The 27,131-nt window shown below is 33.3% G+C and overlaps 1 protein-coding gene across 20 annotated transcripts in view; it reads left to right on the forward strand.

Annotated features, from left to right (window-relative positions):
• Window positions 1–27,131, forward strand: part of LOC143225071 (poly(rC)-binding protein 3-like) — a 334,733-nt gene that overhangs the window by 265,510 nt on the left and 42,092 nt on the right. For 16 of the 20 annotated variants that reach the window (XR_013013597.1, XR_013013599.1, XR_013013598.1 and 13 more), the window contains 4 exons: window positions 19,300–19,323; window positions 21,115–21,147; window positions 23,824–23,940; window positions 25,261–25,386. Coding sequence is in view for 16 of the 20 variants with exons in the window: in XM_076453776.1 (XP_076309891.1) it covers window positions 19,300–19,323; window positions 21,115–21,147; window positions 23,824–23,940; window positions 25,261–25,386 (300 nt within the window). In the remaining 4 variants the exon portion in view is untranslated. Of the gene's footprint in view, window positions 1–5,674; window positions 5,757–7,110; window positions 7,195–19,299; window positions 19,324–21,114; window positions 21,148–23,823; window positions 23,941–25,260; window positions 25,387–27,131 lie in introns of those variants that run through there. The other 4 variants (XR_013013600.1, XM_076453784.1, XM_076453785.1 and 1 more) reach the window with 3 other exon arrangements.

Consider the following 27,131-nt stretch of genomic DNA (forward strand, 5'->3'; position numbering starts at 1 on the left):
ATTTACTAAACACAATCAAAACACTTTTATTCCCTGATTTCCTATTCGTGTTTTCCAAGCGCCACACCATAAACCAAGGGATTTTTCTTCATTGAGCTTTGATTCTAAATATGCTTCAGATTCCTCTGCTCGTCTTGTACTTCTCTTAAAAGATTTTGGTTTGTTTTGAATTTCGCGCAAAGCTACACAAGGGCTATGTTTGCTAGCCATCTTCGGTTTAGCAGTGAAAGACTAGAGGGACCGCAGCAAGTATCACCATTCACCGCCCACTATTAGGCTGTTGTTTTACCAACGAACAGTAAGATCGGTCGAAACATTATAATGCCATCACTGCCGATAGGGTAAGCGTGTTTGGTGGAAGGGATTCGAACCCGTAACCATATGATTGTGAATCAAACGTTCAACCATCTGGTCATGGAGGAGCTATCTTAAGAGAAATAACCGAAGTTAAAACCGACCTATGAACTACATAAAATTTGGTATTTTTATACCTTATATCGTCCGTCTTTATAATATTCCATCTAAAACCAAATTTTCTGAGTATATTTTTTAAATAATTATTATTTATGTAATTAAAGGCTTTTTCTGGATCTAAATTTGCAATTAGTTCAAAGTTCGTTATTTTGATTTGCGAGATTTATTGTATATAACTCATAACATATATATTTTCATAAATAGATGTTGTTTTTTCTTTGTTTTTAGAATTTCGCACAAAGCTACTCGAGGGCTATCTGTGCTAGCCATCCCTAACTTAGCAGTGTAAGACTAGAGGGAAGGCAGCTAGTCATCACCACCCACCGCCAACTCTTGGGCTACTCTTTTACCAACGAATAGGGGGATTTACCGTCACATTATAACGCCCCCACGGCTGAAAGGGCGAGCATGTTTGGTGCGACCGGGTTTCGAACCCAGTACCTTCGAATTACGAGTCGAACGCCTTAACACACTTGGCCATGCTGGGCCTATAAATAGATCGATTGGAACCAGAATAAGTTTGACTCTCGTGAGTCAGTTGACTCATAACAGGTTTTATCCTGTTTTTTACGTCTTTAGAAAATCTAATCAGCACATAGAAGCGGTCGCCTGGTTTTAATCTTGTCAAATTTCCCTTTTTAGATATTAACACTACTGCTGCTTTTTTCTCATAGTTCTAGAACATTCACCTATTTCTAGGCATTCAATAAAAACTTCTAGTTGAGATATATCAATCTTAGGTCAAAATTTTAGTAACCGCTCAACCGTTATACCATCAATTCCAGGGAACTTGTATGTTGCTAATGATTGGCAGGCTAAAGATTTTTTTTTTTTGCTTTTTTGGTAACCTCAGTAAACTTTCAAATAAAAAAAAGGGTCGTTAATTTCATTAACCGTTTCTTCTGGGTATATAAGCTCTTATGAAGATCAATAATTATAGAATTTATTTCGTTTGAATTCCGATTTATCCTATCATTTTTATCCTTTAAATCTGTTAATACAGTTTGTTTGTTTTTTTACTAATCTGACGAAATAAGATGTAGAGTAGTTGTTTTGAATTAAGCATAAAGCTACACAATGGGCTATCTGTGCTATGCCCACCACGGGTATCGAAACCTGGTTTTTAGCGTTGTAAGTCCACAGACATACCGCTGAGCCACTGGGGGGGTCAAGATGTAGAGTATAAATTTAATTAATTATTTGGTTTCCTTCGTAAATTCAACAACGTTTGGTTCAATTTATACGAAGTTCTTTTAAAGCTTCCTCGTTCTTAAGATGCATATCGTCAGGCTGGAATAATTGCGATAACTCCCATTTCTTTTTTAAATAAAGTATTCCTTAAAATAATTGAGTATGTGCTTTAATTATTTCTTCCAAGCGATACCATTGCACTCTAACATTTAAAATGTTTTATCTTTTTTTGTCTGAAAATTTGCTATAGTTTGGTCAATTTCAGTTACATATTTGGTATTTTCCAATAACTTATTATTAAAGCGCTAATAAGCGCACGTCTTCTTATTCCAACTCAAAATCCCTGTGTATCTGCACTAACCGTCCCTAATTTAGCAGTGTAAGACTAGAGGGAAGGATCGAGTCATGACCACCCAACTCTTTAGCTATTCTTTTACGAATGAATAGTGGGATTGACTGTAACATTATAACGCACCCACGGCTGAAAGGGCGAGCATGTTTTGTGTGAAGGAGATTCGAACCCGCAACATTCGGATTACGAACCGAATGCCAGAAATATCTAGAAATGCCGGACTATGTTGTTGTGTAGTATAGGAAGGAACTATATGATAATTTCAATTATTCCTCAGTGAAGATGGTCTTTCTGCATGAACATTAGTTTCTTGTAATACAGTATTTTCTGCATTATCACACAAAATATCACTTTTAACCACTCGGTTATTCCTATCTGTAGAACAACCTCTAACATTTTGTATAGCAGTAACTGCCATGAAGAACAAGAAAGAGGAAAAACAAAATTTATAATGAAAATTTGACACCATTAACACGTACATCTTGAAGTAAATTTGCAAAATTTTCACTTAAACTTTTAGATAAATTATATGACGTTTTTTTTTTTCTTTTCTGATAATTTTTTCTTTTCCTTTTTTTACTAACAGTATGTTCTCTCAGTTTATCTGTCAGACTGCCCTATATAAATTTCTTTTGACAATTTATAAATTTTTATTTTAACAACGATCCTTCAAAAGCCTTATCGTAACTTTCTTTATCGAGATGTTTTAAATAATTAGTTTCATTAAACACAGATTTGCTTGGCTGTCATAATTATGTTCTAAGTTAATTTGAGAAAGATATTCAATGAACATTTGTTGTTGTTTTAGAATTAAGCACAAAGCTACACAGTGGGCTATCTGTGCTCTGCCCACCACAGGTATCGAAACCTTAAGATGACTTAAGAAGATCGAAACGTTGTTCTCTCCTTATCAATAAAAGTGTTAATACCCATACCAGACGTTTTTATTTCAAGTGGGTTTCTCCTCATCAAGAAACCCGGGTTTTAGTGTTGTAAATTCGCAGACATTTCGCTGTGCCACTAGGGGGTTCGATCAACAAACATTTCATACTGATTCCGTTTTGTTGGTCAGGCTCTGACCTTTCTTCTAATCGATCCTATCAATAATTGCTTTGCAATTTTCTTACTCTGTGTTATTTCTCGATTTTTTTCTGCTTATAGCAGTTTATTTTTCATTTACATCAGTTAAATCTGTTCGATTGTTTTATTCTGATTACGTTTCTGTCGTTTTCTTCATAACACTATCTTCAATGATTTCAGTTGGTTCTTTGCTATCTTTTCTTATGATAGTATTGGCAATTAGTTGTTCATTTTCTTCTTTCTAACAATCTTATACTGGTATATCTGCTGTCCCTAGATCAATATGGCGCTGACCAACTCTATTGTGAAATATTGTCAACAGAGGATCCTCCTGTGTCATGTCTTCATTACTTAAATTAACGAGTACCAGTTCTTCATGTTCCTTTAATTGAGAACAGTAATGTTTTACATGCCCATAAGCCTTTCAATTGGAAAAATGCATCGAAAACCTCACATCAAATATATAATGATAACCTTCTGAACAATAAGTCAGTTGGCTGGGGATTTTCTTAATCATTATCTTCCATCAGTTTACAATCAGTTACATTATTCTCTTCTTATGCATAAAATTTACAAAAATGTAATGATTTTTACTGGGCAGTAAGTTAACGTATCTCCACTTTTAAGTTAGTAAGAAGTTGATTCTGATGTTTTCTTAAAAGGCATTTCTATTATTCGAAAAGTGCAGTAAATCTAAGAACATCTTAAAACTATGTTTCTAATGTCTTTTCGGCTTTTGACATTAACAAAATTGAACCCTATTTAATTAAATTTCCCTGATGTTTATTTCCTTGCGAAACTAAAAACATTTTAAGCCATGAAAAGTATGGAAAGTTTTTATCTACATCTCTCTCACTGTCTTGTGTATTATCATAGGAATCGGTCTCATTCTTATGATACTTTCAATGATGTACTCTGTGTATAGTTAAAACATTTTAAATTGCTGAACATGTTATAAAATTCCAATAAAAGAGACACTTTTCCATACTGTGGTGCGTGACCCAAACTTTATATGGAATTTTTTATAAAGAGTTGTTATAATGTTTCGGTCAATCCCACTATTCGTTGGTAAAAGAGTAGCCCAACAGTTGGCGGTGAGTGGTGATGACTAACTGCCTTCCCTTTAGTCTTTCATTGCTAAATTAGGGACGTCTCTCGCAGTTAGCCCTCGCGTAGCTTTCCGCAAAATTGAAACCAAACCACATCAATCTGGTAAACTATTATAAAGCTAAAAACCAGGTTTCGATAACCGTGGAGGGATGTAACACAGATAGTCCGTGTGTAATTTCGCGCTTAACAACAAACAAATAAAATTAATTAATTGATTTTATTCAATAGTCATAAACCAATAATATACTTATTCGCTTGAAATTTAACACTTTAGGTTCCCTAGATTCTCTAAAACTCCTTTGAGCTGCCCCCTTTTCTCCCTGGGGCTCAATTTATAAAATTTCAAACATTTAAGCGTACGTACTTATTTTGAACGACCTGTTTCATGTATGTGCTAATTTTTCTGTAAATTAATAGGCCCGATTCTGAGAGCTTTCAAAATCCATTTGACCACCATCGTGGAGATTAAAATTTGAAAAATACCTAAACCTGAATTTAAATTATTATTTGAATATCCTCTTTCATATTAATTCCAGGTTTTCAGTAAATTGGCTCATTCAAATGTGATAGTCCGAAAACACTTGACCCATCATTTTTAAGACCGCTTTACCGAGGCCCGGCATGGCCAGGTGGTTAAGGCACTCGACTCGTAATTCGAGGGTCGCGGGTTCAAATCCCCGTCACGCCAAACATGCTCGTCCTTTCAGGCGTGGGGACGTTGTAATGTAACGATTAATACCACTATTCGTTGATAAAAGAGTAGTCCGATTGTTGGCAGTGGGTGGTGATGACTAGCTGTCTTCTCTCTAGTCTTCCATTGCTAAATTAGGGACGGCTAGCACAGATAGCCCTCGTGTAGCTTTGCGCGAATTAAAAACAAACCCAAACAAAACCTCTACCGTCTTTCGAAAAATTCCTTTTTTTTTGTTCATATTTGATTTACGTACAAAATTTGAGAACTTTTGCCAAAAACAGATGAAAAACTTTAAAAATGCATTTGCGTGTTACTACAGACAGTCTGTGTAAAATGTTTCTAATCAACAATTATAATGAATAAGCCTTCTCCTTGTGGCACAGCAGCATGTCTGCGGACTCACATCGCTAGAAACCGGTTTTCGATGCCCGTGGTGGGGAAAACACAGGTAACCCATTGTGTAACTTTGTGCTTAATTTCAAACAATCAGTCAAATAGTGAATAAAATATAATGGATTTAAATATCAGGTAGAATGCGTTAAAGTTTTTATAAAGTTGTGTTGGAATATTTGAAAGTCGGTCGTTTTATCAGAAATTCAGCATTGATATAGATAACGTGCTTATATATAGGTAGATATTTTTGGCTAAGTACAATGTTTATATTGCTGGCTAAATACCGTATGTATATATATTCTGGCTGTATACCATATATAGATAGATAGATAGATTTCTGGCGAAATACCGTGTATATGTTGCTAACTAACCACTGTGTGTATGAATTGCCAAACCATGTGTTGGTTCAACTTCTATTCTCATCGAGTTTGAAGGACATTGATGGTAGAAGATCACATTAGGGTGAGTACCAGATAAAGTAATTAGTTTTTCATGCCCCCCAGTGGCACAGCAGCATGTCTGCGGACTCTCACCGCGAGAACCCGAGTTTCGATACCCGTGATGGGCAGAGCACAGATATCCCATTGTGTAGTTTTGTGTTTGATTCCAAATAATCAATTAATTGTTTTTGCCCATTAACGTCGTTCAGAGGTAATCTCCTTCATGTTTTAATTCAAGTGAATGTACTGATGTCTTCCTTCTTTTTACATAACTCGAGTAAAGTGTACAGTCTACCTTCAAAATATGTATTTAATACTCAAACACAAAAAGATCGTTAATAAGGTAAAAAAAAATGTGTGGTTATTGTTTTAATGTCATAGATAAAACGCAACAAATTGTACTTCGCTGGTCTACAGTTCTCAAATAATTCACTTGAAGAAGGTCAAAAATTGAATAAATGAACCTGGATATCGCCGGCTTCTATATGTATATACACGTACGGCGCTAAGTTGGGGAAAACTATATAATATGTAGCTTTAATAAAGTTTCACATGTCAGTTATACTTGTCTCACTGGCAAGAAGTAACATCAGTACCTGTACCTCAGTGGGCGTTATTTGAGATTGGGAAAAGAAATATTGTGAGGCATTTTATTCAAGCGGGATTAACACGTGTACGCTAATTATGCCTGAGTTTAGATCCCACCCTCACCTGTTTTGGGTGGCTACGCCTTCTCCACCATAAGCCTTTTGTGAAATAGCGTTCATTCTACATTATTTATTTTGTTTTATTACTTAATTAAACAATTAGTCGTTTATCTAAACTGTTTAAAATGGTTTTCCGTATGCTTCACTACATCACACATTTTAGATAAAATGGGTTTTAAAACCAGGAATGGTAATGAAAGTGAAATGCTCAAACAAAAATGCGTGTGAATTTACAACCGCAATAGCTCGTGTAACATTTAAAACATGTTTTTTACGTGTGTTTTATGGGACATTGTTGGTAATAATTTAGTTCGCTGTTACTAAGGTATTACACAAGCAATAGAAAAACGAACTTGTTAGATAGTAAATGATTTGCCATGGTTGGAACAAGTCGTTTTACACCTTTCTTCTACAGCTGAGAATGTTTTTGGTTTTGTTATTGGATTTCAGGTTAAAAATGATAGTTGTAGGTTTCATCACCATTCTTTATACGTAATTTTCGTACAGTTTAGTACCATCTGGTTCTTCAAAGCCAAACCTGCGGTAAGACGTTCTTGGCGGACTATTCGCTTTTAAGGCCTAACGTCTGCCATTAAGCTGTTTGGTGTGCGATCGTACTGAATTATGTAAGGCCGTCTGGAAGGAACAGGTTATGAAACGAACGGCATTGTCGTGACGTTAATGTAATTTATTGTTACCATTAAGCAATAGTTTGGATATAGCCAGCGCATCGTATGTTGTATGTATCAAACAGTAAGTGTATTTGTTTTTATGTTTCTAAGTACGGTTTCATAGCCGTGGCGAACACCAAATGTTAATAATAGTATCTCAGTTCTTATGTTAAGTTTAGTTGTTTGTTTTTGTTTTTTGTGTGTGCATAAATCGTGCTGGGTTAGAAGCAACAGCGTATATTTAAAAGTTATTACGTTTAGCATAGTTCTCACTAACATTTGGTTCAAACTTTTATGTTCATTATGTTTGCTTGAGACGGAAAGATTTAAATGGAAATCTAACATGTTCACAAGCGAAGATTCGTTTCTTTCTTTTTTTTTGACGGGAGCATTGTTTAAGAGCTTTTAAAATCGTGATTTAAACAAGAGGTTTTTTATTGTATAAAATAAAATTGGAAACAGTTTTATAGGACTTTTCTTACACGTATCATTTCCATAAAAAAGTTGAAGAACATAATATTAATATAGTCGATTTCGTTAATCATCAGTACATATACTACTAGCCACATCATAAGTTATTTAAAATATTTGTACAAGGGAAGGTTGCCAAAAATACATTCATTTAGGACATGTGAAGTACATTACTTACCAGCAATGACTTATTGTAATATGACTGTGATAGGTATAGTTTGTATTCACATATGAAATGTGCTACACAGGAATAAACTAGAAGCTATGTTTCGTACGTAAGTAAACACCAAAACATAATATAAGACAACATACGATAAACGCATTCTGGCATATTTATTAATGCCAAGGGTTTGAAATTCACGAGGACAAGAAATCTACTTGAAGTAAAAATTTATTTTAAAGACGGCTGAAATGGTTGTAATATCCGCACCGGCTATCTTTAAAATACAGGGTTTTGAAATAACAATGTTGTGTAAAGTTTATAAACGAAGTTGTCGTTGTAGAGATTCTTTTTCATATTTTCTCAACAGTAAAGTGAAATAAGTACAACTAGAATACACTAGCCTCGCCGAGTGGCTTAACAGTAAAGTGAAATAAGTACAACTAGAATACACTAGCCTCGCCGAGTGGCTTAACAGTAAAGTGAAATAAGTACAACTAAAATACACTAGCCTCGCCGAGTGGCTTAACAGTAAAGTGAAATAAGTACTACTAGAATACACTAGCCTCGCCGAGTGGCTTAACAGTAAAGTGAAATAAGTACAACTAGAATACACTAGCCTCGCCGGGTGGCTTAACAGTAAAGTGAAATAAGTACTACTAAAATACACTAGCCTCGCCGAGTGGCTTAACAGTAAAGTGAAATAAGTACTACTAGAATACACTAGCCTCGCCGAGTGGCTTAACAGTAAAGTGAAATAAGTACTACTAAAATACACTAGCCTCGCCGAGTGGCTTAACAGTAAAGTGAAATAAGTACTACTAGAATACACTAGCCTCGCCGAGTGGCTTAACAGTAAAGTGAAATAAGTACTACTAGAATACACTAGCCTCGCCGAGTGGCTTAACAGTAAAGTGAAATAAGTACTACTAGAATACACTAGCCTCGCCGAGTGGCTTAACAGGAAACCCGAGGTGGCCAAAGCACAGGTAACCTCTATGGTCATAATCATCAAAACTGTTGAAAATCTCTGTATTAGATGGGTGTGGTGTGTCTGTAACTGTATCTCAATCCCATTGGTCAAACTGTATCACGAACTTATTGTATTAGGTTGAGGAATAATTCGTGAGCGTTTTTAAATAATTTCATTCAAGCATTACATGCAAGACTATACAATACTTCAATGCATGAACACATTACACCCAAAACATTTATTATGATACTTTATTTCATGTAATACCTAGGTATATAGTATGCATTGTTTTAAACGAAATTGCAAGAAATTAAATGCGAAAAGCAGATGGTGTCGAAAATGCTCGATTTTGTCCACTTGACATTCCATTTAATGAGCTGAAAATGAAAGCAAAAATTAAAGACATATGAAAATCAAACACACCATCTATTAGAGCAAAAAATTATCTACCAAATGACATGAAATATTTTGCGAAAGCGTTTCATTTATGAATATATTTGTTTAACTTGAAAAACGCTCACGAATTATTCCTCAACCCAATATAATACTGCCTTGTGTTTGGCTAACCCGTACCGTTCAAACGGAAATGTTACTCTGCTCTAAAATCACATCTGTAGAGAACCTGCAAAGTACCAGTCTACACATTCACACCAACAATCAACAGAGATATAGCGAGGCATTTTCAGGTCGAAGCTTGTAATTAAACTTTCAAAGTGAATAAAAAAAAAAAACAGTTATACTTAACGATATTTAAAAACTGTCTCTGACTATTCTCTTTTCCAAGACAGTACCAACGAACATGTGGTACTATGTAGTATGTTTATCTCAGTTTTTGGTGTATACTTTAACTCCAAGCATTTCTGTTACGTGATTTAATTTCGGTTTTGCTGAATAACATTGCTCCAAGTATTGTTGTTACATTTGTTAATTTCGATTTCGGTGTATAGTATTGTTTCAACCTTTTATTACGCGTTGTACGAGAGTATATTTAAGACGAAAATTGACAACTCTTCTGTTATCATTATCAGAAGTTTCTCCGAACCACCAACTTTCCCATATATTACACTTTAACTATATTGAACTGAATACCTCATCGAGATTTTTTTTTTTCTCCTTCGCGAAAGTCATCGTCTTTCAAAAAGGAATTTCGTGATCGTTGCCGCAAAACTGAACTTACTATCTCACTTTGGTATAATCGTTTTATTATCTGCTATCAGACGATAGGATATTTGGAAGTGTGCGCTTTATCCGTATGTTAGAGTTCTAGTTTTCGGAGGTGATAAGCTGCGTTCGAATCTGTGCAATAGATCAAATCTCTCCTCGGACTTGAAACAGTGCGTGCGTTATAAGAGTGAGAGTCAATTTCTTACAGTGGACTGTGAGTGGTAGGATATGACTAACTTCTTTCTGGAAAGTTGTTCAAAATTAGAGGCGGCAACCGTAATAGCTTTGCCATAAATGCAAAATACAGACACTTGGATTATATTTCGTGGAAGATAGATCACATAACAATATTTTTTAGCTCTTAACTCTTAGGTATTGAGAAGGGGGGACGAGAAAAGATTCATTGTCAGAAACTAAGAATGAATCTTTTTTTTTTTTAAAGATGTAACAGCTTACAATTCAGCTGTTAGTACTTTCACAAATGATCACCAACTCACGAATTAAAAGAACGACTACATTTTAAATTATATATTGACCAGAAAATCAACTTGCTTGATAGACCGTTTATATAACTCTTTTCTTTTTTAATTGTGTGTAGAATATTTGCCCGAGTCGTTTATTATAACAGTTCAAATGAGGCACTATATCATTATTCATGATGACGAAAACCGACTTTTGTTAACCTGAAGATGACCTAAGTAGGTCGAAACGTTTTGTACTTTATATTAATTGAAGTGTTAATACCCTTACCAGCCGTCTTTAGAATACAGTATGTTATTAATTTTTCAGTGAAGTTTATTCGCTCAGTTACTTGTTAAAATATAGTAGTATATAATTTATACATGCAGGTGCATTGATGAAAGCTTCAGAAACATACTAACGTACTTTTCGAACTCTTTAGAATACTACAACATTTGCGATTTGTATTTGCATTATACAGAATGCTTCCATTGGGTCTTTGTGCTGTTTCAACGCTAATGTCACGTTGTCGTTACGTTCTGGATGTATTTGGTATTCCTGCACTGTATTCAGACTATCTGCTTTAGATTAAGATATTGTTCCTCTTTATTTGACCACCATTCGTTTCTATCATGGTATTATATGCTCCTCATGTTTCTGTGTAATGGTGTTAGAGTAAGTTATCTCGTGTGGCATTGGTGTAAGAATTTTTTATTTTTTTTTGCCAGAGAGGGAGCTTTCAAAGAACCTGAAACTATCACGAACACATGAGGGTATTGTTACCAAGTACTTAATAACACTGTACAATATACGGGTTTTTATATTCTAAAATTTTATGTCTCTATATAGCAACATATTTTCGTTGTTGTTTTGGTCAAAAGTTAGTTTAGGCCTTCGTGATTTGTAATTCTCACTGAGTGACAAATCAAAAGTCTGTTTGGATTCATTAAAAACCAATCCATAACACAGTATAGGATGATTATTTGTTGTTTTTTAGTTTGTTTTTTATTGTTGTGTTTTTGTTGTTGTTTATTTTGTCAAATTAACAAACAAATGAGATGAAGCCTAAAGAATAAAATGTTACAAAAGTACGACTGTATAAAAGAAGAAAATAGGTTTTAGATATTGGAGATAAGATAAAAGTTAGAACAATATTATTGGTGAACTGTTTAATTTATGGATTAAAAACCAATCATGAGCTTCTGTATTGTTGATAATAATATTAGAACCCAGTATAGTATGATTACACTGTTGACAATAATATTACGGTATAGCATATTATTAATTATCAGTACATGATTGTAGAGATAAATTTACCATCGAGTTAGAGTTTTTAATTGTGTAATTTCCAGAATTTTATTTCTGAAGTTTGAAATAATATGTTAATTCTAAGAAACTATTTGAGTGGTTTATGTTAATTAATGTTAGCGTCGTCTCTACATTATCACATTAACCTCAGAATGAGTCCATTTCCATTCCATGATGGTATCAAAGTGAAATGCGTACAAGAAGGAAACGTCGTTCTGAATCTGAGAAACTCGCGAATTATTATATAACTGTAATTTCTTAGTTACGTTAGGGTAAGCGGTGCTTTGATGAACTAGCGTTTTCTTTTCTTATTTCTGTCATACGTCAGCTGACTCGTTGTTTTCTTAAGAACTGATGAATAAATATGAAAATAAAATATGTAATGGATATCACATGAAGGCATTTACTGTGAGATATTTATATGTACCGGAAATGGCATTCCAGAAGTAACTGTAAATAGTATTAATTATAAGAAATCTATAAGTACCATTGGTGGCTTTCCAATAAATACATTGTAGCTATATGTTATTATATAGCTGCAAGCACTGCGTGTGGTGCCATACCTTAGGCAGCCGTTAAGTATACATTATTACATTTAGTAAGTACCGGTTATGATATTCCTTAAGCAACTGTAACTGTACGTTATAATGTGTCTACGAATGGTGGCATTCGGAATGAACTTATATAATTTATGGCCCGGCATGGCCAAGCGCGTTAAGGCATTCGACTCGTAATCCGAGGGTCGCGGGTTTGAATCCCGGTCGCACCAAACATGGTCGCCCTTTCAATCGTGGGGGCGTAATAATGTCACGGTCAATCCCACTATTCGTTGGTAAAAGAGTAGCCCAAGAGTTGGCGGTGGGTGGTGATGCCTTCCCTCTAGTCTTACACTGCTAAATAGGGACGGCTAGCGCAGATAGCCCTCGAGTAGCTTTGCGCGAAATTCAAAACAAACAAAATATAGAATTTATAGTCATATACTATTGAATATATATAAACGTAAACAGTCTCTATCAGTCACGGCGATTGAATACATTTTTAAGAGTTGCTTACCGAATAACAATTTTTGAAAATGAAATGAAAGGCATTTTCTGATATGTTGTTATAATTTTCTTTTTCTTCTTGTTGTTGCTGCTGGCTTTTTTATTCTAGTTTTGTGACAGTAAAATCATTCCTTTTCACTGTAGTTATCATTTTAATATTTACACAATTTTCCAAATATATAGCTTCGCACTATATTCGACTGAAACACGGGACATACCAAAAGTGACTAAAGTTAAACATGATTTCAACTTTTTTTCACATTAAGTAAATAAGTAAGTTATTGGTTTATGATTATTGGATAAAATCAGTTTGCCAGGTTTATTGGTTTGTTGTTAAGCGCAAAGTTACGTATGAGGTGTCTGTGTTGTTCCTATCATTGGTATCGAAACCTGGTTTTTAACGTTATAACAGTTTACCAGATTTATGTAACGAAACGTTTGGCTAAATCGCAATTGTAAATCAGGCGTGAGGACTGGCTTGGTTTGTTTCGAGTTTCGAGAAAAGTTACACGAGGGCTGTTTATGCTAGCCGTTCCGAATTTAGCATTGAAAGGCTAGAGGGAAGACAGCGAGCTAGTCATCACCACCCACCACTTACTCTTAGGCTACTCTTTAACTAACGAGTAGTGGGATTTATTTTAACATTATAACGTACCCACGGCTGAAAGAGCCAGCATACTTGGTGTGACGGGACTTAAGGACTGACAATCAGTATGTGACATTTAGAGTTTATTATTCTATGAACCCCAGTGGCTCAGCGGTATGCCTGTGAACTTACAACGCTAAAAACCGGGTTTCGATAGCCGTGGTGGGCAGGGCTCAGATAGCTCAATGTGTAGCTTTGTGCTTAATTCAAAACAACAATTATTATTCTACGCCTTTTACAAGAATTGGACGAACTGCTTCACATTAACTTCTTTATTTTATTTTTATAAAATATGACTGTCTACAAATTGTATCTCGTATGAAAAGCGCTGATAAACGTTACACGAAATACAAAACCGAACGTTACTCTTTTGTCTGCCTTTATAGGATGACGTTTCGAAAAACGCAAAAAACTGTGCTTTACTTCTGAAATTAAATTACAACTGTTCTGTGGAGAAGAGCATGTTTTGTTTTTCTGATTTTATGTATCGCGCTAATAATTTCTTGATGCTAGTTTTGTTGGCTTTCCTTCAAGTTCAAATGATACGAAGGCTTTTTTTTTTTTTTCATACCAACTTCCGTTGTATGCGTTTGTTCCCGGCTGGTTATTTTAAAACGCATGTTTTAAGGTCGCTTCTCATAGTGTGCTCTTGTATTCTGGTAGTTTATGTAACTGAAAATATTTAAATTACTTGTGTGACATTGGTGGAAGTTCCTGGGAATTAATAGCATATTAATATCAGTTTTAGAATATCCCTGTAATGCTACGAATGGCGGCATTACAGTTAGAACAGACTGTTTCTACAACCCTTCTCTTACTGTTAGTTTTTTAAACAATCTTCGTACAGCTGTTCAGAACCTTTCTTGGCATTTTGTCAACCACATATTGTGGGAGGAAATTATTTATAATACAGTTTATGTGAAGCAAGTCGTGTTTTTTTTTTTTTGTCCGAGTGATTATCGTGAACGGTTCGAGTTCCGTTGCAACAAAAACGTGCTCTATACTTTGAACTATTATAAGAGTGAAAGTCAAATCCCACTTTTCAAGTAGTGTATCCCAAGAGATATCGGAGTGCTGTTGAAAAGCTAACTCTCTCCATAACCTATCAGTTCAAAAAGTAGATACTGTATGCATAGATAACCAGTGCGTAACTTTGCCTTAGTGCTAAGTGATTATCACTTTTGCAATTCGATTCAGTTATCGATTCGATATTTGTAAATAATCCTGCTTAAAATTATCGATTATTCTAATTTGATCATTTTTGGAAATAAAAAACAAGTGGAAACAAAAAGAAACAGGTTAGGTTCATGATGTCAGAAAAACACGTAGGCTCAAGAAATCTTGATACGATGATAAAAACCTTATAACCAAAGTACTTTCCAAAGGTGAGGTCATTTTGAGAGAGCTTGGGTTATATGGTTTTTATTACTTTGCTGAAACAAGTTAAATATATTGTGTAAGAATAAATAACTAATAACGGAATATATCTACGAATAAGTTAATATAAATATAAAATAACCAGTTATTACCGCTCTTTTGCTCAGTTCCTGATACCAGGCTCTCTCTGAAATTTCTTTTATTAATAAATAAAAAAACGGTATCTTACTGTTTTGCTTTGTTGACTTCTTCGAGTAAGCATTATAAATACCAAAACAGTTTGTTGATGTGTGTCTGCACAGTATACATTTGAGTGATCAATCACCTCGTATTATTGGCTAATAATTCTTTTTATCAACCTTATCCAGACATTTGAAATGCATTCTGTGAGATGTATTTCGGCATGAAGAGCATGTCTGTGTTTGAATTGCTTCATCACCAGAACTACAAATCTCAGAGTAGCCCAACGTGCAAGAAACTCACTGGTTTTGCCCAGTGAAATAAATTAACCCAATCCATTAATATTGTGTGTAGAATAAAAATAACCGAAAAAAAATACTGCATGAAAGTTTATTAACGTAATGTCGCTATTTAACATTTTTATTTGTTTTTTATTGTTTAGTGCAACACTGAGAAACAAAAAAGAACGTCTCTTTTCCTCTAAGCCTGTAGATGGAGGTAATGATGAAAGCAGTGGTTCTAGGTTCTTCTATGTGAGCAGCACACAAATGGAGATAAATTTTTATCCATTAATCGAATCGAAATTTAGATGTTAAGGTATAAATAATTGAATTTTCGATTAATCGCTCAGCGTTATTTTTCGAATGGAATTGTTTGGGCTATCTATGCTCTGCCCACCGCGGCTGAAAGGGCGAGCATGTTTGGTTTGACAAGGATTCAAACCCGCGACCCTCGGATTACGAGTCGAGTGCCTTAACCACCTGGCTATGCCGGGTCTAAGCGGCGATAGAATTAATCTTGTAAATGTATACATCGAATAATTTTGTGGTTATACAATGAAACTATGAGTTTTGTGAGCTGAAATTATAGTGATGAAATATTTAAATATATTATCATTATCAAAAGTACATATATATTCAGTTCTTCCAAAACCTTAATGTTCCACTACAAAGAAAGCATCTAATCAATACCACCCCACTACCGAATTTTGGCGCCATTCTTGTCTGTCTGAATGGTGGAATTTGACTGTCATCCTTATAGCACACCCAAAGTTTGGAGCATTTTTGTGTGACAACGTAACGTAAACCATGAAACCTGGCATTCAAATGTTGAGCACTCTAACCAAAAAGTCCCCCCTAGTACAGCGGTAAGCCTACGGATTTACAACGCTAAAATCAGGGTTTCGATTCCCCTCGGTGGACTCAGCAGATAGCCTGATATGTCTTTGCTATAAGAAACCACACACACTCTAACCAAAAAATTTACACCTTGTTCGAATCACAGGAGTACATTATTAGTTGGTGTATTTCGTCTTAACGCGGTTTTTACATGGTTCATTTATCTATGAAAGGTTAGATTGTTATAATAACAGTATGTATCATAGTGGAAAATATTTAAATAGTCACAACATATCCACAGCCAAAGATGGCTCGTCTTCAGACCATACAGTAAAATAACCATCTTCATACGTCAACGCCAGTAGAGACCTTATTTCATACTCAGATGATATCATACATTATTAACTTTGACGAACAAAACATCCAAATAGATTCATTATTGATATGATATGAGCACAATACATTTTTAACAGAATTGAAAATGATTTCCTCTGGGTTAATCAATAATGCTCATACAGTGTTGTTTTCACTGCTGCTTATTTTTCATTGCACGACAATGAAAACGCAACCTCCATGTGAGCATGTAATAATATATGAATATATTGACGCGCGGCGCTTCATAACCACTGCGGTGACTGCCTTCATTCAGTTGAATAGGGTTACAAACTTTTGTTTGTATATCTCTGGTAATAACGATGTGTTTAGTTGACAGTATCTGTTGTAACTCATTTTTAATCTCGAGCTCGATATATCCTTACTGTGCGTTGTTTCTGGAATGCTGCCGAAACATGGGCAAGTGTTGGGAGACAAAGTGTACGTGAGCGGACTTGTATAAATACACGTATTGTACACATTAGTTCATTATACATACAATAATTGACAAGTTTTTGTTCCCTTCAACCATCGAATGAATTAATTCCTTTTATATCGTTCATTACCAGTGAGTTGGTTTATTTTTGCCCGTTACAACATTCGATGTAAAAAAGCTGTTCCAAGAAAAGGTTTCTTGAAGTAATTTATTTTCATTGTAAAACACATATTGGTCCGAAGAAGTAATTAGTACGATTGATTGCATTATTTAATATTAAATGTTATAAGTTAAACAAAAAAATTGAAAAATCACCATTAAACCATAATTATTGTAATTATGCAAATACTTTTGAGGCGGGATTTCACCACATTTTTATACGTAATCCGCCCCACGCTGGTACAGCGGAGAGTCTACGGATTTACAACGCTAAAATCGGGTTTTTCATTCTCCTCGATGCACGATTTGGCTTTGCTGTGAGAAAAACACACATATATATATGTAATCCAAGCATTTATTTGACTGGACCTCATCATGAACCTTAAACTTAAAGAAAGGATTTGTTTTAGGTTTGTACCCAAAAAACCTTAACTCATTGTGAACGTCACCATGATTTAAATGCCTGTTTCAGTTCTTTTTATGATATTTGAAGAGTCACTACACACATATACACAAATGATGTAGGGGAGCATGATAGAATAATTGGTTGACTAATGGTGTCGATATTGATTGGAAAATAAGAAAATACTACTTTAATCGACAAATTTGAGCATGAAAAACAATGCTACTAGTTTAAACTTTAACAAGCCTGTTTTTGTGAAAAGAATTGTTAAAATGTTTGGTGAAGTATTAATAAAAATGTTCTAATATAAAGAAAAGCCATTTACTATAGATGCAAAAAACAAAATCTATTAATGATATATTAAAAGAATGAGCTCAAGCGATTTCATTATTTAGAAAAGTTTGAATATTTAAACCAGGTTAGCTCATCAGGTATTAGGGTGTTATTATAATAAAGAAAGGTATTGTTGCTAACTGGTTTAAATATTTCAAGCTATGTGGACAAAATTGAATATATATACTTTCTTTCCTTGAGATCTAGAAGTGATTTTATTCATTTAATAAAACTAGTGGCTTGGACTGAATACTTACAATGAATACTGTATTGTATCTTATATTTTTCAGTTTATAATATCATTTAGGTGGCTTATAATTAGTACAAGTCTCATAAACCTAGACCCTAAACATGATTTTAAGTTTAAATTATCTCTTATAAAATTATTAACTTGTGATTGTATTGTATGTGTTGATAGTTTTCATTTTTCAACCTTAATATTTTGAATGGGTGCTTGAATGTTCAGTTGGGTTGAATTTGTTATTTATTCTTTAGGAATCAGTGTTTATCACAGTTAGCAGTATGTTTCACTTTTTACCTGTTTATTATTATATACAACTTTAATACTATAACAGTATGTTGTCATATGTTATTAATCATACATTAGGTCATCAGACAAAAAGTGTCTTACCAAATAGTAATTTTGGAGATGCATCAAAACTGTAATTGTATTAAAATTACACAAACATTAAAACTGGCTGATGGTTAATATGAAACTCACTTTTTGTATCTCAGGACAAATGTATTCCCTATATGACAGAAGAAGAAAAAAATTGGTTATTAATAGCAGTAAATAACTGTTGACTCCATATGTTATTCAGATCAAACATGTGACTAGTTCAGATCAGTGTTGGTTCTGACAGTAATCTCATCCTAGTCTATCACTGGATTGAATTCCTTTAAAAGAATCAAATTTGGGAACTTAGTATTTATTTATTTGTTTTCAACTTGACAAAAACCAATAGTATTGTAATAAAAAATGTTTCAATGTATTGTAATTGAGTAGTTATTTTACTTTTATAATCAATCAAAAATTTGCATAAATGCTGAAGGCAGTAGTACTATGTAACAATTACATTAAAAAGAAGTTAACCTATTACAGTGGCCTCTCCTTATTTATATATTTTAGCCTTATATTAACTTTTGCTCTTTTTCTGAATGCATATGATTGTGTTCTTTGCTTTCACATGTATGTATTACTGAGTTACAAAGATTTTGGTAAATGCATATTATTTTTTGTTTTGTTTTTTGGAGGTGAACTTTGTGAATTATTTTATGTAATTACAGAAGTCTTTTGTAAAATTATAAAAATTACCGAGATGTAGTGAAGCTGGTCTCTTCTGTGTTTTGTAGAAAATGAGCTGAAAGCAAAACCACTCAGTTAAATTGAACCACAATTTCAAACAATAGAAACACCCAAGAAAATTGCTACAGTTGTAACTTGAAATATAGGAATAAAAATGTGGAATAGAAAAATCTTGCTGCTATGTCATAATGTATATATAGTAAGGATATAGATCATTATGTAATAGAACTGGCAAGTTTTCAAGATTTGAACATTTTTTTTCCTTTATTTTTTCCACAGGAAGTTGGCAGCATTATTGGAAAGGTAAGCAAATTGTGGTACTCTTCCCAAATTTTTTAAACTTTATTTTCAGAAGTAGTTTTGTTTTCTGAAGATAATAAAAGGTTGTAGAATGTGAACGACATGTAACTATGACTTTTCTAATTGTTTAAAGTAATGTATCTGTGATCTGTGAAAAACCAATGTAATAATTTATTTTTAATTCATTATGTTGGGGCAGAATGTGTCTGTACTTCTAAAAGAATTTGACCTGGTTCAAAAATTGTATAACATTCTCATGCTGGTAATAAAAGGAAATGGCAAAAAAAGTCATTATTTTCAGGAATAATTTGTAGATGGTTTCTTAAGTTTAGCACATATGGTTAGCCATGTGCTTCTGTGCAGAGTCCTGCAATACACAGCTGTTTATTTGTTAATTTTTGTTTTATATCATATAATTAGCCATGAGCTTTGGTGCAGAAGTTATGCAATACACAACTGTTTGTTTGTTAATTGTTGTTTTATAGCATATAATTAGCCATGTGCTTTGGTGTAGACATTCTGCAATATATAGTTATTTTTTTGTTAATTGCTGTTTTATTTCCTATGATTAACCATATGCTTTGATGTAAACATTCTGCTATGCACAGCTGTTTATTAAGAATGTTAACCTATAGGAAATTAAGTTTTGTTTAAGTGTAGTTCACACTTTAACTATTACACTTACAGTTGTTATTCATTAAAGATTCCATGTGGTAGTGCTACAAGGTGTGTAGGAATAGCTTAATATGCCCATTTTCTGCTTAACTTTCACTTTTTCTATGTCCATAATAAGCAGAAATATTACAGAAACACATGAATATTGTATATTATGTGCACTTGGTTAACATGATATAAATTTTGAAAACTAATCTATTTATTCTTGATTATTACTTTCTGGTAGATTTAATAATGGTAAATTTTTTCTGTTCACGTAAATTAGGTAGCTTTACTATTTTCATAAATTGTGAGAAAGAAATTGCAGAATGGTAAAATATGTAGTGTACTCATTATTTCAATGTTTTATCTTTTTATGTATAACTAAGTAGAAGCTCAGAAAGTAAATAAATCTTAGTGATAGATATTCAGCTTTTAGAATTCTGACCTACTTATCAACAGAAATGAACATGAAAAAATATTTGTATTTATGCTGAGATCATGTTTTATAATGTTATCATTTATTATTTATATATTCAAACACGAGGAAATAAACACCATGATCTTTAGAGATTTACTTTGTATAATTGCCATTAGGCCTAACATTTGTGATTAATTAAAGTTCGTTTAGTTATAGCTGTTAGATCTACTGAATATATTTTTCATCCACACGTGATCATGTGTGTGTGTGTGTGTATAGTAAAAACTTTGTGATAAGTTCAAATTTAACAAATTTACCAAAACTCTTATTCTGTTTTTGTATACAATGGGTTTTTCATATTGCTTGTCATATCTGTAGATGAAAGTGATTAAAAAATAAACGTTATTAAATTAAGTTACTTTCAAAAGTAATTTATAGACTACTGTTGCAGGATCCTTAACATTAAATTAATATTTATTCATTCAGAAAACTTAGACATGTAAAAAACATGAGACTAAAGAAAACTGGTCCCTTCAAGATAAAAATAGTGAAAAAAGTAAAATTCTCTAATTGGCTTTCTAAACATTAAGAACACTTCTCACTATAATTGTTATCTTTGTAGAATAATATACCAAGCAGTATAACTACTGGGGTTGTTCACATTTGATACTGTTATTGCTTTGTTTTTTTAATAAGTGTTTTTTTGTTGGCTTTAACAGAAAGGTGACAACATAAAGAAATTTCGTGAAGAGGTAAGCTAGAATAGTTTATTAGAAATATGCAAACTCAGTTTTCTAATATTTTTGACAGGTGACAGAAGTCTTAATCTTGCAAATTCTTCAGAAAAGAAACCATGAATATATTACTTTTTCAGGCTTTGTAATCAAGCAATTTGAAATGTCAGTGTCAGAATGTTTGAAAATTTTAAAACACTGGGATTGGAATATATATAAAAATAAGCCTTTGTTTATTGCCATTTTTGTAGTTCATTTAATAAATGAACAATATATTTGTTTGTTTTTTTGCTAAACAGTTAATTAAAGAGTTATGTTGTCAAAGTACTGAATGATACTAAGCAGTGTAAATTTTATGCTAAAGTATGTTAATACAAATTAAAACTGGAAACAAACATCTATAATGTGTTGGATTTAGCCAAAAGCATTTTCATTTTCTCTACAACCGGGAACTTTTTTGTAGTTACAAAATTTACAAACTGGTTTAAATATATATGTTGAAATATGTTACTTTGTGTAATGAAATAACAACTACATTTTTATATAATTTAATTGACACTTAATGAGAAGAATGAAAATAATGCTGTTGCCTTAAAATATTGTTTGAGCTGCTTTATATGTATATATACGTTTGTGTTATAAAAAGTTGTCACCGAGTAGGCTTATCACAGTATAATTTACATCAACATTAAATTATAACTACCCCCTATAATGACTTAACAGTAAACTGTAGGGCTTATAATTCTAAAACTTTGGATTTGAATCTCTAGTGTACTCAAAACTAGCCTATTGCATAAATTAAATTTAAAAAATTATAATTGTACTTTCTTTGCATATGTCCCCCAAAGTATAGTACATAACAAATGAGTGAAATCAAATTAAATGGTTAAAATTATTAAATCAAGTTTATAAACAAGGAAAATTAGTGTTAAAATATTTATAGTTTTGTGTTTCTAAAATAACAGTGTTTATTGAATTGTAAAACAGATTAATATTGATCAAGCATCAATCTTTTTTTTTGTTTTTGTAAATAAAAAATTAATAAATGCTTATGAAATAACTACTTCTTGCGTACTGTAGATGGCCATGTTAATACTATTAGAATAATTACTGAAGAAAATCAAATCACAGGGATGAGTGGTCTATATTTTAATAAAATAACTGAGAAATGTTTGAGAAAGATGAAATAGAAAAGGCTCATAATTTTTACATAGGTTTATTATAATACTTTATTGTTTATAGGAATCTTTGAATAACATCAGTCTGCCAATATGTTATATGAATAGTGGTCACTTTGTGTTTATTTTTCAATACAAGTTTATATATATAAAGGATATATAAAGTACCATTAAGTACTTTAAATAGTGATTTAGGAAGTGCACTGGTAATGAAACAAAGGTAAAGATAAAACATGACAAACAATAAACACAATATTGTTACCCATGAGATTCCTTGTTCCTAAAAATAAAAAAAAACAACAGTAGTGAAATAAATTAAACCATTTCATTACAGAGCACACTTTTGTAACATGGCACACAATCATATGGAACAATTACAAGCTCCTTGACACAGATAAAAGATTTAAATTGAATTAAATAGGCCAATGGCTCATAAAAATTGAAAAGGACAATCAAGTTAGATAGTGTCACTGTTGCTATTGACATCATCCAATGTTAAGGCTAAGCCCTTGGAAAACCCATGTTTCAAGTGGTGTCATCATTCAGAGTTGTAATAGTGACACAACAGTAAAATGTGGGCTATGGGGACTTGAGTGTCACAAAAGCCACACATTGGTGGATCAGTCCCAGGTAAAAAACAGTGATTGGTTAAAAAAACTTTTACCAGAACATAACTAAACTAGGTCAACTTCTAATCCTTAAGGAAACAAGTACTATTTACACTGACTCTCGTAGCTCCCTATTGGACCTAGAATCACTTCATTGTTAGTTTTCACCCTGTTCTCATTGATATTAAACATCAGCTGGCCCATTTTTATCCATCTTCATTGGTATCCAATTTTTCTGGATACCTGGCCATGTTGGTTTTAACGGTAACAAGCTTGCTGTCACTGCAGCTAAGTCTGTCATCTCTAGTGCCATCACAGTTGTGCCTACCCCCTATATACTACAGCCCTGTATTGAAAGTTTGTCTTTGTATCAGTTGGCAGCTAACTTGAAATGAACAACACCATACCAAGCTTTTCTGTTATTCATTGGCCATCTTCTTTCCATAAAATCAGGAAGCTTTCTACATATACACTTTAAAGCCTTTTCAAAACAAAGGTTTGGAGATTTGAAATTTTCAGTCAACACAGAATAACACACAAAGATACACAAATGCAACTCAAAGTAAACTATGACCATCTCATCAACCAATGAGGAAACAGAAACTGAACTCCTAATGAAACACCGAAGTTCCAGTACTACCTATGATTCACATTCTACATCAAACATTTTCACCAAACACCTTATATATGAAGTGCAATCAGTTCATATTATGACCTGAAGATTGAAAATTTATTATGTATCATCACATTGGTATTCTTTTATTATACCATTTCAGTAAAATTCAGCTATCTCTGTAAGACAGTTGGAACCCTTTTTCACCTTTATTTCATCATATTATTACACACAGTTAAATCATTTATATTAATGAAAAACTGATATTGATTTATTGAACATTTTTATTCTCCAGAGTGGAGCCAAAATTAATATTTCAGACAACTCGTGTCCAGAACGTATTGTCACAGTTACAGGAGCCACAGATGCAATATTAAAAGCTTTCACACTTATTACTAGAAAGTTGGAAGAGGTAAGCCGTCCTCCTTCTTGTACCAGTTTTGACAAGTGTGAATTTATTTATGTTGATCAAGAATATCATTTGCTTTAACTTTACATTGTATTCATCCAGTATATGTAGAAGGTATTAGTTCAATATGTCAACTGATTCATCATTAAGTAACTGTAGTTTCAGTATGTAAAAGTTTACAGCTATATTTGCAATAGCAGCTGTGAGTCCAGTATATTTACATGAAACATTAGTGAGAAAATTATATATAATAGGGTAAATATCTAAATAAGGCATATGTTTTATAAAGATTCAAATATAGGAATAATGTATTAGGCTGTCCAGAAATAAATGTTGGAATTCTCATGATGACATTTAGAAGCTGAATATTGAGTGACGTGTTGTTGTCTTGTCACTTACAAGGTGTCTACTCAGAGTAAACTTTGCAACCCCTAAGGCAGCATAGATAAGAAGGACTTTCATCTGATTTTCCTCTATGACTTCAAACATGGACAAAAAGCTACCAAAACTACATGGAATATCAACCAGGCATTCGGCCATGGATCTGTCACTGAACATGCAGTTCAGTGTTGGTTCAAAAGGTTTCAACATGGAGATGAAAGTCTTGAAGACCATGAAGGTTGTGGAAGGAAGCCATCCTTACATGAAAACACATTAAGGAAAACAGTTGAGACAGACCCTTGCACAACAGTATGTGAGTTTGCAGAAAAGCTGGACACAAGCAAATCAAACATTGCCAACCACTTGAGTGCAATTGGAAAGATGAAAAAGTTGGATAAGTGGATTTCACATGAGGTCACTTAAGATCAACAAAATTGGCATTATGAGATTTGTCAAGGATGACTCTCCAAAAATTGAACAAATTGGGAATTGAGGTTCTGCCTTATCCACCTTATTCCCCAGGCCCTTCCACTACAGATTTTCATTTTTTCAAGCACTTTGACAATATTTTGAACAATAAATGCTTTCAAAACCAGTCAGCTGCAGAAGAAGCTTTCAGGGAATTAATTGACCATAAAAACTCTGATTTCTACAGGAGGGGTATAAACAGCATCGTTACACGGTGGCAAAAGTGTGTTGAAGTAAATGGTGCTTACTTGATTAAAGCATGTTTCACAACACTGGTTTATACTTTTCCAATCTTTGCAGCTCAGAAATGACATTTATTTCTGGACAACCCAATATTTTTGAGGACAGGAGAATTGTTTGTTTGATAATGATGACTCAGGAGTCCTAGTTATCGTTGCTCATGGAAGACTGTAGACTTAATTCTTACTCTTTGTTCTAGATCACTGGAATACTTAGTAACTTCATTTTTTGTAGGATTTGCACAACACTCCTGGTTTCAATGTTCCCAAGCCTCCAGTCACCCTTCGGCTCATTGTTCCAGCCAGCCAGTGTGGCTCACTTATTGGAAAAGGAGGATCAAAGATTAAAGAAATCAGAGAAGTAAATGATTTATTAATTCATTATTTTGAACCTGAATCTGGTCATGCACATATACAGGGGGGTTAGCCAAACCCCCCCTTTTTATAATGTAAACAAATTATGCTTGTATAGTTATAGTGCAGCTGCTTATGATATTTAATTTGTTTTTACATAGTTTACATTCTTCTGATGAATTATTTGCATTTTTTGGATTTAAGTAGTCACATACAGTGGCTGCTGTTGACAATTTGTAACTTGAAACCCAAAATCCTATTGTTATTGTCAGGTTTTGTAGGCTGGTTTCTTTGTAGCAGGCGTCTGTGACTTGTTGATGATGAATTTCAACAACAAACAAGTAGCAACATAGTTTACTTGTTTTAAAATAATATATTAAAAGAAGTGAAACGTGTATATCCAATTGTTCATCACACTGTTAGTTATCATGGTTCTATCCAAAGCTTAAAATAATTGTCTGTTTTTTTGTTGTCAAACCATACTTTAGTGTAGCAAGGGATTTCAGCAACATAAAGAATGTTTGGTATCTGCTCTCTGCCAATTGAATAACTGCCTGAGATGTACACAAACTGAAGAAAGACTGAGTGCTCTAGCTTTAGTACATAATCATTATGGCACTGCTATCAACATGAATTATTTGTGGAATGGAGCATGCTAACACATTATTTTAGTGGTGCAAACAAGTATGTTTATAATAGCCACTGATTGAAATAACATATATTATTGTTGTATAGAATTGTTTAAATTAATAATATAATTTAAGAATTGCTAACTACTCTGCATGTAAATAGCATAGTTTGTTTTGGAATTTTGCACAAAGCTACTCGAGGGCTATCTGTGCTAGCCGTCCCTAATTTAGCAGTGTAAGACTAGAGGGAAGGCAGCTAGTCATCACCACCCACTGCCAACTCTTGGGCTACTCTTTTACCAACGAAAAGTGGGATTGACTGTCACATTATAACGCCCCCACGTCTGGGAGGGCGAGCATGTTTGGCACAACACGGGAGCAAACCTGCGACCCTCGGATTACGATTTGCAGCCTTACGCGCTTGGCCATGCTGGGCCGAATAGCATAGTACATTGCTATAATAACACATACATATATTAATGCTAATTTAAGTCTTAACTCTCCAGGCAGTGTTATAAAAGAATTACAAGTTGTAGACATTTCATCTGATGTTTGTGAATTGCATGTGAACAGCAATGCAATTGTTTGTATCTCAGAATGGCTGGTATGGGTATTAAAACTTTTATTAATAAGCAAAGAACAACATTTCGATTTTCCTAGGCTATCTTAAGGTTAACAAAAAATGTTAATACCCATACCAGCTATTCTGAGATACATTTTTATTTCAAGTTGATTTCTTATTATCAAGAATGCAAATATTTAACCAATCTTTCATCCAAAATTGTTTCAAATGTTTAATCTTGTAGTACCTATATTTTTAGAAAGCTTTTTGTGGGACATGCCCCCAGATACCTGTAGAATTACCATGATTTGTATATTGATTGTGCTTCACACAACTTGTGCTGACTTTTGATTTCATAAATTAGGGCCCCCTTTCAAACATTCTGAATACATCCCTGCTGTCATACTGAGATTTCATTTCTAAAGTGGTTAATTATTTTATTGAATCTTTAAATAGTTTATGCTTTAAACTACTGAAAAAAATTAAAACAAAAAGTGATTGTTATTTTAATATACAAAATAAATTGAGATGTCAGCAACAGATGTGCAAAAATACTGTTGT

Source organism: Tachypleus tridentatus, chromosome 9 (genome assembly GCF_004210375.1).
Source record: "Tachypleus tridentatus isolate NWPU-2018 chromosome 9, ASM421037v1, whole genome shotgun sequence".
Taxonomy (NCBI): Eukaryota; Metazoa; Arthropoda; class Merostomata; order Xiphosura; family Limulidae; genus Tachypleus; species Tachypleus tridentatus.